A 13,152-nucleotide genomic window follows, 5' to 3' on the forward strand; every position below is an offset into this window, starting at 1 on the left:
CAAAACCACAGCTCCTTTTGGAGGAACAACACCTCATCTTCCACCTGGGTACCCTACAGCCTGGACGACCCAACATTGAGTTCTCCAATTTCAAATAACCTCCCTTCCCATCCCCCAACTCCCTTCCCAGCCCCTCTCCCTCCCTTCCACTGCTCCCTGCCACCAACCGGATTCATTCCTCCCATTGACCAACCGGGAGGTACCCTCTAACTGTCTTCACCGATCCCCACTTCACCACCCTGTCCCGCCTCCCCTTTATTTGCTGCTCCTCCCACACCCACCCACAGTCCTGAGGAAGGGTTACACCCGAAACATCGACTTCTGCGCCTCCTGATGCTGCCTGGCTTGCTGTGTTCTTCCAGCCTCCTGCCTGTCTACTTTAGCTTATTGTCTGTCAGACGACAGTAAATTGATTAGTCCAAGAGTGTTAGATGTAACGGACACTCTTCCTGTGCTGCTAGCTGGACACTTATTACACAATCCAATGAAAAATGCGGACGTTCAGTTCAATAATTTCTCTGCGTTGCTCCACAGGAACTTCCCCACAGGTCAGAATGCAGTTGACATGATGATCTCGACTGTGCTTTGCGGGATTGTCCCATTCGGTGCAACTCGGAGTGGTGCGTTTTTCCAGAGTTTCCTGTTCTTGAACTCTTCACTAATTTCCAGCGGGGTCTTGCCCCTTGTCTCCAGCAGAATGAAGTAGCCCATGACAGTGAGCAGTAAACAGACTCCAAAGAATATCAGGAAGCACAGGTGACCCAAACCCTCCTGTAAAAGAATCATACAGTCAGGGAAGAGAGAGAGAGAGAGAGAGAGAGAGAATAGGACAGCGAGTGAGACCGAGGGAGGGTCAGTGAGTGAGACTGAGAGAGGGTCAGTGAGTGAGGCTGATGGGGAGGGGCATCAGTGAGTGAGGCTGATGGGGAGGGGCATCAGTGAGTGAGGCTGAGGGAGGGTCAGTGAGTGAGACTGAGGGAGGGTCAGTGGGTAAGACTGAGGGAGGGTCAGTGAGTGAGGCTGATGGGGAGGGGCGTCAGTGAGTGAGACTGAGGGAGGGTCAGTGAGTGAGACTGAGAGAGGGTCAGTGAGTGAGACTGAGAGAGGGTCAGTGAGTGAGGCTGATGGGGTGGGGCATCAGTGAGTGAGGCTGAGGGAGGGTCAGTGAGTGAGACTGAGGGAGGGTCAGTGGGTGAGACTGAGGGAGGGTCAGTGAGTGAGGCTGATGGGGAGGGGCAACAGTGAGTGAGGCTGAGGGAGGGTCAGTGAGTGAGACCAAAGGAGGATCAGTGAGTGAGATTGAGTGGGGTGGGGTTAGTGAGTGAGATTAAGGACAGGGCTAATTCTTCAACATTCTGAGAGAGACGCACAAGTGTTTTACAAATGTTGACATGACTTACCACCAAGAAGGAGAAAATGATTGTAACAAGGAAGAGACCAGTCCAGTTGAGGAAGCCATTGATGGCATAACCAGCTGGGCGATCAGACTGCAGGAAGATTTCTGAGGGTAAGATGATAGCTACACCACCTGGTACAGCACCAAGAAAGATTCCAATTAGCGATCACCTCAACCAGCATCTTCATGAGAAACATCCAGCTCCTCACTTTTAATTTGAGCTATCAGTCCCCTGGATTTGTCTGAACACCTTCCTGACTTAGTAGGAAAAGAAAAGGGTAAACTGGAAATGGGATAAAAGACAATGGAATACGGAGAATGGGGAAGGTCAACTATCTTCCAACTGGTAAAATAAGAATACTTTCCGATTGGAGGTGGAAGGTGAGGGGTGGGCTTGTTGCCCAGGTGACAGCTTCATGTGATGAATCTTCCAGCAATACACCTGACTGGAGCTGGTAACCCGGAAGGAGATGGAGAATGAAGGGCTTGGAGACTCGTGGTCATGGCAAATTTGGAGGGTCCCCTGGGAAACTGACAGATTTTCACAGAGTTTTCCCATTTCTCTGATGATTCTGTCAATCTCAAACCCCGCCCCAGAATTCCCTGAGCCTGGCTACATGTGAAGTTTTACACTTGGATCTGAAAAACTGAAAGGTAGAGGTGATGTATTGGGATCTGGGATCTGGGTGTCCTTGTACACCCATCAGTGAAAATAAACAGGCAGGTCAGTAATCAATTTGTGGGCGGCACGGTGGCACAGTGGTTAGCACTGCTGCCTCACAGCGCCAGAGACCCGGGTTCAATTCCTGCCTCAGGTGACTCTCTGTGTGGAGTTTGCACATTCTCCCCGTGTCTGCGTGGGTTTCCTCCGGGTGCTCCGGTTTCCTCCCACACTCCAAAGATGTGCAGGTCAGGCGAATTGGCCATGCTAAATTGCCCGTAGTGTTAGGTAAGGGGTAGATGTACATGTAGGGGTATGGGTGGGTTACGCTTCGGCGGGGCGGTGTGGACTTGTTGGGCCGAAGGGCCTGTTTCCACACTGTAAGTAATCTAATCTAATTAGCGAGGTGAATGGCATGTTGGCACACATTGCAAGAGGGTTTGAGTTCAGAAATAGAGACGTCTTACTGAAGCTTTACAGGGCTTTGGAAAGAACATATCTGGAGAGGATATATTTGTCTTAGAAGGAGTACAGCAAAGATTCACTCGGCTGATAGCAGTTTTGACAGGACTGTCATATGAGGAGTGATTGGCTTGACTGATTAGATTAGAATAGATTCCCTACAGTGTGGGAACAGGCCCTTCGGCCCAACTATTCCACACCGACCCTCTGAAGAGTAACCCACCCAGACCTATTCATTCTGACTAATGCACCTAACTCTATGGACAATTTAGCATGACCAATTCACCTAACCTGCACATCTTTGGACTGTGGGAGGAAACTGAAGCAACCGGAGGAAACCCATGCAGACACGGGGAGAATGTGCAAACTCCACACAGACAGTCGCCCAAGGCTGGAATCGAACCCGGGTCCCTGGTGCAGTGAGGCAGCAGTGCTAACGACTGAGCAACCATACTGGTCCTGTGTTCACTAGAGTTTAGAGGAACGAGAGGGAATCTGATTTAAATTCTGACTGGGTTGTACAGAATAGATGCAGAGAGGATGTTTCTCCTGTCTGGGGAGCCTAGAAGCAGGGGACACAATCTCAGGTTTTGGGGGACACCATTTCCGACTGAGATGATGAAACATTTCCTCAATCAAAATCATGTGACCCTGTGGAATTCTCTACAGAGAAGACTGTGGAGGACAAGGCATTGAGTATATTCAAGGAAGAGACAGATAATTTTGTCGATGATTTTAAAGGGTCTGGGGAGACAGCAGGAACTTCACACTGAAATGGAGGGTCAGCCGTGACCATAGTGAATAGCCAAGCAGGCTCAAAGGGCTGAACGGCCTACTCCAACTCCTAGTTTCTACACCCCTAACTCATGGATCAAGATGCTTCCCCGTCCCTTTTTCCCACTGTCAGTGCTCACTCAACTCAGTGCTACTACTCGGCAAAAGTGAGGACTACAGATGGTAGAGATCAGAGTTTAGATCAGAGTGGTGCTGGAAAAGCACAGGAGGTCAGGCAGCATCCGAGGAGCAGAAAAATCGACATTTCGGGGAAAAGCCTTACTGCTAACAGGGGAGGCAAAAATCACAGGGCAAGTCACCCTCGAACCCGGACATGGATGGAAATGTATTCGGTCATTCATTAAGATTGAATGGAGCAGTGACTCCTGTTTGTCAGCTCACCTGGGCCTACGCCATAGCTGAAGACATAAGCAAAGATGATGACCAAACTGCAGTACGGCATCCAGCTCACGAGGTGCTGCAGGTAACAGACAGGGTTAGGAGCCATACGTATGAAAACAGAAGCATTTTCTAATGCTCACACTGCCCTTCAGTCTCTGTGACAGCAGACCATGAGAAAACAGGAATATAAAATGAGGAAACATTCTGACATACCCATTAGGAATCAGTTTGCCATTTGAGAGTATCTTGGATGATCTGACTGTAGTCTTGTTTCACTTTGCTGACTATCCCTTTACCCTCAGACTCCATTGTTAAGACCTAACTCCAAGTGAAAAATATTCAATGACCCATATCTTCCAGTTTCTGATAATTGGTACTTAGGCTTTTGATGGGTAGTTACCATGGATTTGGAATTCTCTGAGAAAGTCTTCAACTCTGAGGGTTCCAACTCTGCTTCCCTTAATAGATGGTCAGGTAAGCATAGAGGAATTAAAAGCTGATCTCATGTTTGGTTAACTATGGCTAAAGAGATGGCTTTAAGAGGTTATTTTGTCCTTTTTTTTCATGATTAAATGAGAGAAACCAAGCAGCCTGTAAAAAAGTACACATCTTGTGAGTCCTTGGGTTTTTTTCTTAAAGTTGCAACAATAGAAGCAGCCTGCAAGGGTGGGGTCAAGCTCCCACAGAACCAGGGATTTTAGTTTTAGCTTTTAGCAGTTGCTATTAGGATCTTGAAGAGGTGGAAGGTATTTTTCCACCTCATGGTTGCAGCCATAAGCTGGAGGGTTCTCTGCCTTCTATGGAAGTTGCGTATAAGACAATCTGTCTGAATTTGCCTTTCACCAATGGTGTGTCTATGGGATTTTATTATAAGGAGACAATTAATTAGTAACAGTGACTGTTTCTATTATTCTGTTGTGTTTTCCAATAGAGTTAAGTTATTCCAATTTCTTCTTTCTTCTGTTGTATTTTAATTATAGTGGATGAATAAAGTGTGCTTTGCTTTGAAACCGGTACTTTGACCAATCAAACTGCATCTGGAACATAACACCTTACATTTACCTTTAAAATAAGAAAAAAAAAAGAGGGTCTAGACTACCTTCTGAATATTTTGATGGGGTTTGGTCTGTTCCATAACAAACCTGATAACAGCCCCTCCCCCAACTCACCTCAGACTGCTCCCACCCGAACACTTGACACCACACATAATATGATCAAGACCCTCCATCATGTCTGACCCCATCAACTGGATCTGACTAGCCCCTCATTCCCCCAGACATGACCCCCACAAGCCCCCAGATTTTACTTGACCCCCAACCAGAGGCAGGGGTTCTCAACCTAGACCACCCTAGGTCCCAACAAGCCCCACCTCCCTAAGATGCGACTAAACTCTCCGACAGCCTAACACACACACTCACACACACACCCCTGACCCTGTCTGACAAGCCCTGACCCACCTATCCACTCACCTCCACCTCCCATCCAATCTACTCTGCCTGTTGCACAGTGCCACCCAAACCTCTCAACCCACCCTGCCTACTTTGCCAGGCAGTGCCTCTGCTGTTCTTACCCCTTGCCCACTTACCTCTCCATCCCTTTACCCGCTGACCTGACTCAGGTTCATTCACGGACACAGTGAAAACCTTTGTATTGTCCGACAGTGTTCGGTGTGTGTTAGTGACTGAATGGATCCACCAGACTATGTAAGAGAGTGTGCCTTGGCACCCTCTAACTTGATGAGAATACAGCCGGAATAAAGAGACGCTGCAGATTTCACCATCGGAAATTGGGCCAAACGATATAGGAAACAGGTGTAGATTAAAACAGTAAGCGCAAAAGCAGAATCCAAACCTACTGTCATTCAGACTAAAGCCCCTGTCTCTACAGTCTCTGGGGAAGACAATTCCAAAATTAACAATTCTTTTAGAAAGAAAGAAAACTCTCCATTTTAAATAGGGGACCCCAGTTCAAATCCCTCCCCTAAACGGAAACATCTTCTCTTCATCCTCCTGGTCAAACCCCCAAAGGGTTTTGTTTCAGTGAAATCCCTTATTCTCCGAAACTCTGGTAGATACAGGATCGAACCTGTCCAAACTGGATTCATAAAATAACCTCAGCATTCCAGAAATTATTTGAGCGAGCTTTATCTGAACTGCTCCCACTGCAGTTGTATTCTCAAATAAGGAGACCAAAACTGTACGCAGTATTCCAGATTACAGGGTATGACCTATAAGTGTCGAAAAATGTGACACTGGAAAAGCACAGCAGGTTAGGCAGCATCTGAGGAGCAAGGGGGTCGATGTTTCGGGCATTAGCCCTGAGCTATAAGGAGAAGCTGGAAAAACTTGGGTTGTTTTCTCCGAGCGGCAGAGACTGAGGGGAGACCTGAGAGGAGTCTAGAAAATGATCAGAACCATAGATAGGTTTGACAGTCAGAATCTTTTTCCCAGAGTCGAAATGTCTGAAAGTAGGCAGCATGCATTTAAAGGTAAGAGGAGGCATGTTCAAAGGAGATGTGAGGGGCAAGGTTTTTACACAGAGGGTGGTAGGAGTCTGAACACACTGCCAGGGATGGTATTGGAGGCAGATACAATGGGGGCATTTAATGGACTTTTATCTGTATATATCTGTACAATAATTCTGCCATTTCTTTATTCCCTGTCATCAATTCCTCTGACTTACTGTCTGGAAGGCCAGTGCTCACTTTACAAGTACTTTAAGAAACTTCTAGTATCTTATTATTTTTCTAGCTCCCTTTCTCTTATTTCCTTTCTCCAGTCATTCTTTTCTTGTTTTTTAAATTCTGTTTAATCTTCTGTCCTACCAGTAATTTTCACAGAGTTAATGAGGTTTCTTTCAATTTATTATGATTCTTATCTTCCTTAATTGGTCACATACAGTGCATCTCTTAAACTCATTTTTTCTCACTTGAGAATGAGTCTTTGGTGATGTTATAAATATCTCCTTAAATGTCTGCCATTGTATCTCTACTGACCTAGCTTTTAACTTAATTTCTCAGTTCACTCTAGCCACCGCTGTCTTTACACCTTTGTAATTGTCTTTATTGAAGATCAAAATATTGATTTGGACCTAATTTCTCTCCATCGAGCTGAATGCAATATTAAACCACATCATGATCACTGCTAATTTGATTAGATTAGATTCCCTACAGTGTGGAAACAGGCCCTTTGGCCCAACCAGTCCACACCGACCCTCCAAAGAGTAACCCACCCAGACCCACTTCCCTCTGACTAATGCACATATCAGTCTGGGCAATTTAGTGTGGCCAATTCACCTAACCTCCACATCTTTGGACTATGGGAGGAAACCAGAGCAAATCCACACATACATGGGGAGAACGTGCAAACTCCACACAGTCGCCTGAGACTGGAATCGAACCTGGGACCTTGGTGCTGTGAGGCAGCAGCACTAACCACCAAGTCACCGTGCCGACCCATTTACACCCTAAATGTTGACTCTCCTGCTCCTCAGATGCTGCCTGACCTGCTGTGCCTTTTCCTGCGCCACGCTTTTCGTCTCTGACTCTCCAGCATCTGTAGTCCTCACTTTCTCCTCATCACTGCTACCTAAAACAACACTCAAAATACATTGGAGTTGCAAGTGGATCTGTCCCTGAAAATCGCCAAATCATCTGGAACATTTAACACTGGCCAATCGGAAAAGTTGCCCCCATAAATAGAGTGGAAAAAAATGATGAGGAGCTGTTCCTCCAATCACAGGCTGGTTCTCTGCCATGTTTGCTGCTGATAGGCTTATTACTGCACCTATCAACAGTGAATACAGGAGTGATGCAGTCTGTGATTGGAGGAGCAACAAGCAGTTAGGAAAGCCAGTCCTGGAATAGAGGGAGTTGACAGACTATCTTTTCCTGGCTTCCTGCCTTTGCAAAATGCCAAGTACCCTTTCATGTCCCTGTAATGGTTAGCAAGTCACGTGCCTCGGTTTCTACAGGAGCTGCCAGTTTGTCTGTTGCAAATGCTACACATGTTCTGACAGAGAGCCTTGAGTTCTGACCTCTTGTTATTTTTGTAAGCTCTGGTCTTATCAGCTTGTGCACTCTTAACATTTATAAGTTGCACCTTCCCTTCCATCCTCTGAACATCATTGCCCTCCCTGCTACCAGACTCACTTGCCTTGTCCCCTAGTCCCTTTCCTTTGTATCTACTTCATGTTGCCTCGCTTGGACTATCACACCAATTGTTTAGCTTTGAAGTCCTTCTACTACACTTTGTTATGCAACTCATAAGAACACTGGTCTGACCATATTTACGTGATGTCTCTCCAAACAGTATGCCTACCTTTATTCAACAGTATTGGTGCCAGTGCCCCATGAATCGAAAATCATTTTTTACACACCAGTCTCGAACCAGCCATCATGTTCCTAATCTATTTACTCTGTGCAGATTTACTTGCTTATGGCTCAGGTAATATTCCAGAGGTCAGAATCTTTTCATTTTCCCTTGGTACTTAAATGGACCATGACATTTGGATCTGTCTCTCTCCACAGCACGTGCTCCTCCTCCCAAGCACATGTCCCAAGTTAGCTCTTGCAACAGAGCCTTCCAGACTCTTGCACTTAGTTACAAAGAACTGTGTCTGCCCCCTCTAATTCTACTGCCCCCTATGGATCATTGCATTTCTATTTACATGCCTTCACTTGAATGCATTCCTGTGCAACATCGAACCATAGAATCCCTACAGTGTGGAAACAGGCTGTTTGGCCCATTGAGTCCACACTGACTGTCTGAAGAGCATCCCACTCAACTCCACCCTCTTACCCTATCCCTGTAACCCTGCATTTCCCATGGCTAACCTCCCTAGTTTTCATATCCCTTGACACTATGGCCAATTTAGCATGGCCAATCCACCTAACCCGCACAGCTTTGGACTGGGTCACAGTCAGTTTGCTCAGCCTTCCCATTGCTGCCACTCTCATCCATACAAACTCGATGAATCCCCGATTTGTTGGACATTGCGAAGCATGGGACTTCCTCACTTCTGCCTTCTCTGTCCCCAAACCTGCCTCACTTCTAATCACACACTCCCCTGTCCCTGACTAAATCAGAACATCCTAGCCTATGGGATGTAACCGTCTTCTGGAATAGAGTGTCTGGGTAACGTTCCCTCTTCCCCGGTGCCGCGCAGTGTCTGAAACTCAGTCTCCAGCTCACTGAATCTGAGCCAATGCTCTTTGAACCACAGACGCATACTTCAGCTGCAGTTGCAATGGATCCTACTGGTGTCCATACTCCCCATAGAGTCATGGAGATGTACAGCATGGAAACAGACCCTTCGGTCCAACCCGTCTATGCCGACCAGATATCCCAACCCAATCTAGTCCCATCTGCCAGCACCCGGCCCATATCCCTCCAAACCCTTCCTATTCATATACCCATCCAGATGCCTCTTAAATGTTGCAAATAGTGTTGTTGCAACATATCACCTTCCCTGCTACCCTTCCCAGGACTCAGACTATTAAATCTGTTTTTCTTTCTGCAACCACTGCCAGACCTGCTGGGTATTTACCCTTGGCCTGTATTTATTTCAGATTGCCAGTATTCACAGGATTTTGCTCCTAGCTGGTGCAGGGGAGGGAATTTATAAATACGGAGATTAGGTAAGGATGTTGTGAATCAGTGTCTTCTTGAAGAGCAGACTACGACAAGAAAGTGACCCATTGTGTGGTCAGGGCTGGGAGAGTTCTGTCACTCCTCTCATTTTTACGATGCCAAATGAAAACTAAAGGCCAACTGTCCCCAATGCTGCAAATAATTATCAAATCTGTGAAACACTGTGTACTCAGATGGTAACGCTGTGCTGTGGTCAGTCATGTGTGCCAAGAATTACAGTCAATACTACTAACACAGCACAGAGCCACAAAATGGTGGCCACTGGCTAAATTGCTACAGAGAAGACAAAAATGACAACATTATCATCGCCACGGAGCAACAGAACATTGAGGAAATGGAGCACTTTCCCTGTACAGGACATAAAAATCTCCAGGAGCGATCCATGTCCACACAAGAATTGGCAAAATGACATTGGTCTTCGAGCAGCAGAGTGAGCGTCCAACACCATTAGCACGTCCATGAGTCTGTGACTCCACAGATCTACTGTCGTGCCATCTGCAATCTCTGCCAGCATTGAAGAGAACAGCAAAGGTCAGAGGTAATGTGGATGATTTCCTCCAACACACCTTTTGGAAGATCCTGGACATCGTTGGAGTCACCAGTGAGGAAGTGAATGACAGATCAGAGATGCCCATGGGACATAGGGTACAGAGAGACTGGCAGGGCACATCCTTCATGACCTGCACCTGTCAGAGTGGCAATAGAATGGAAGCCACCAGACGAAGAGTGTAGGTGGAGCTGGCCAAACCAAGTGAAGAACATTCAGACACAGGACACTACCTGGGCTGGAATGGGGCGAGAAACTGCTCTTTGTCCGGCATGGGGCCAGAGAAACGGTTCAGAGAAAAATGAAACCAAATTCAATCAAAGGAAACTAGAAAGTAGAAGTAGTTTATTGATAAAGTTGCAAAAACGCAGCTCACAAACAGTTGTACAGAGTGTCTGGGAAAGACATAGATAGCAGCAGGTGAATCATTGAGAGTCCACTTAAACAAAAACCCAAAGAACTGTGGATGCTGGAAATTAGAAAGAAAATCAGAAATTGCTGGAAAAACTCAGCAGAGAGTACATTTACATTGATTTCCAAGTTTCAGGCATATTAATTCCATAACAGCCCAGAACCCTTCAGACAAACCGTATCATGAAGAGAACTTACAGCTTGAAACCTTGTATGAATATCAGTCCTGACTCAGTACTACCTCTCCTGGTGCCTCTCCATAATATTGGGGGAGCAGTTTAATGGCCCGAGTCCTCAGGAGCAGTTCCTTTTGTTTCCCGAGTCCTCGAGCTTTCCTTCAGGTTCTTTCCCTCATGCACAGGGTGACTGGCTCACAAATTACAAAGTCCCTGATTTATCAGTTAAAAGCAACAGCTTACATAACTGAGAAGAGAAAATAACTGGCTTTCTTTACTTCCCGAATGAAACACAAACAAAAGAGAACAGAATATAGAATGACTTAACCTGTCTGAAAAGTTTCAGATATTTGACTGGAGAGAGAGAGACACACACACACCACCTCTCCTTCCAGCTTCTGCCTGCATTGTTCACACCCACAAGCTGTTCAGCTACTCAGGAACCAATCAGACAGTTGTCGCTAGGCGGATGACCTTTAGCATCCATGACCAGTTGGGGCCATTGAGGCCAACCGACTGTATGTTAACAGTGGAATCTCACTTCATACACATGCTCCAGTGCCATGCTGTATCCTCTTACCTCTTCCCTTATTGCTTGCAAAGCAATAGGAAAAGCACAACCAATAAAATATGAGTCTCAGTAACTTGCTTTGTTAACACATGGCAAATCCTACCTCAGATCTTTGTAAAATAATTGTTATGTCAATTCAGTCCACCATCAAATATAAAATAAAAAGATATGGTCTTCTTATTCCCCACAACCCTTATTAATTAAAAGTCCATCTATCTTAACTTGAATATACTTAATGCCTTGCGTGGGAAAGGATTCCACAGATTCACTGCCCTCTGAGAGAAATTCCTCCTCTACCCTGTCTTAAATGAGTGACATCCTTATTCTGAGTTGATGCTCTCTTGTTCTGGACTCTCCCAGAAGAGTTAACAACCAAACTGTAGGTTTGCTCGCTGAGCTGGAAGGTTCATTTTCAGACATTTTGTCACCATACTAGGTAATATCTTCAGCGTGCCACTGGACAAAGCACTGCTGGTGTTTCCTGATTTCTATTTATATGTTTGGGTTTCCTTGGGTTGGTGATGTCATTTCCTGTGTTGATATCATTTACTATGGTGATGTAATTTCCTGTTCTTTTTCTCAGTGGGTGGTAAATAGGATCCAAGTCAATGTGTTTGTTGATAGAGTTCCGATTGGAATGCCATGTTTCTAGGAATTCTTGTATGTGTCTCTGTTTGAGTCATATGTGTTGTATGACTCGAACAAACAGCTCTGCCAATCATCCAATCCAAACTTTGGGTCCACTACATGGATGATATCTTTGTCATCACTAAACGAAACAAATTAGAGGAAACCTTTAGGACCGTCAATAATACCCCTTACTGGCATAAAATTCACTAAAGAGGAGGAAAACAATAATAAACTGCCATTTCTAGATGTCACAGTAGAGCGAACATCCAATGGGGAACTTCAAACCAGCATCTACAGGAAAACAACATGTATGGACCAAATACTGAACTACAGAACCAACATCCACAAATGAAGCTGCATCAGAACATTATTTCAACGAGCCAACACACACTGCAGCACAGAGGAACTACGCAGAGCAGAGGAAAATGACCTATACCGTGTATTTAAAAAAAGGGTACCCAATGAACACGTCCTCGGATTTCTCAGCAACAAACTCAAACAAGCAGACAAAACACATCCAGAAACCCTAGCCACTCTCCCCTACATCAAAGACATTTCGGAAATGACTGCCAGACTACTCAGACCCCTTGGCATCATGGTAGCCACAAATCCACCAACACACTAAAACAGCAGCTAACGAACTTGAAAGACCCGATACAGACAATGAGCAAAACTAATATCATTTACAAAATACCATGCAAGAACTGTAAAACACATTACATTGGACAGACAGGCAGAAAACTAGCCACCAGGATAAATGAACATCAACTAGCCACATGACCCTCTCTTACTAGTATCCTCACATACAGATAAGGAAGGAACCACTTTGATTGTCACAACACATTCATCCTAGGATAAGCCAAATAGAGACACGCACAAGAATTCCTAGAAGTATGGTACTCCAACCTAAACTCTATCAACAAACATATTGACTTTCATCCTATTTACCACCCACTGAGAAAAAGAACAAGAAATGACATCACCATAGGAAATGACATCACCAACCCAAGGAAACCTAAACATATAAATAGAAAGCAGGAAACACAGCAGTGCTTTATCTGAAGATGAACCTTCCAGCTCAGTGAGGAAATCTACATCCAGAACCTCAACATGAGTTACAAATCTTCTCAAAACTTGGTAAACAATCACTCTGCATCTACTCTATTAAGTTCCCTAAAAATTGTATATGTTTCAGTAAGGTTTCCTCTCATCCTGCTAAACTTCAATGACGACAGGCCTAACTTATTCAACTCTCATGTAGTCACAGGGTCATAGAGTCATACAGCATGGAATCAGACCCTTTGGTCCAACCAGTCCATGCTAACCATAATCCCAAACTAAACTAGTCCCACCTGCCTCTGCGCTTGGCCCATATCCCTCCAAACCTTTCCCGTTCATGAACTTATCTAAACTCTTTAAACATTGTAACTGTACTCGCATCCACCACTTCCTCTGGAAGTTCATCCCACAC

The 13,152-nt window shown here is 45.4% G+C and overlaps 1 protein-coding gene across 1 annotated transcript in view; it reads right to left on the minus strand.

The window, feature by feature from the left end:
- Positions 1 to 287: 287 nt before the first annotated feature.
- Positions 288 to 13,152, minus strand: part of LOC140487861 (solute carrier family 2, facilitated glucose transporter member 11-like) — a 93,095-nt gene continuing 80,230 nt past the window's right edge. The window contains exons 10-12 of the mRNA XM_072587219.1: positions 3,696 to 3,771; positions 1,401 to 1,528; positions 288 to 771 (exon numbers count right to left, since the gene is read on the minus strand). Of these exons, the coding sequence (XP_072443320.1) occupies positions 550 to 771; positions 1,401 to 1,528; positions 3,696 to 3,771 (426 nt within the window). The 3' untranslated portion in view covers positions 288 to 549. The remainder of the gene's footprint in view (positions 772 to 1,400; positions 1,529 to 3,695; positions 3,772 to 13,152) is intronic.

This window comes from Chiloscyllium punctatum, chromosome 17 (assembly GCF_047496795.1).
Source record: "Chiloscyllium punctatum isolate Juve2018m chromosome 17, sChiPun1.3, whole genome shotgun sequence".
Lineage (NCBI taxonomy): Eukaryota > Metazoa > Chordata > Chondrichthyes > Orectolobiformes > Hemiscylliidae > Chiloscyllium > Chiloscyllium punctatum.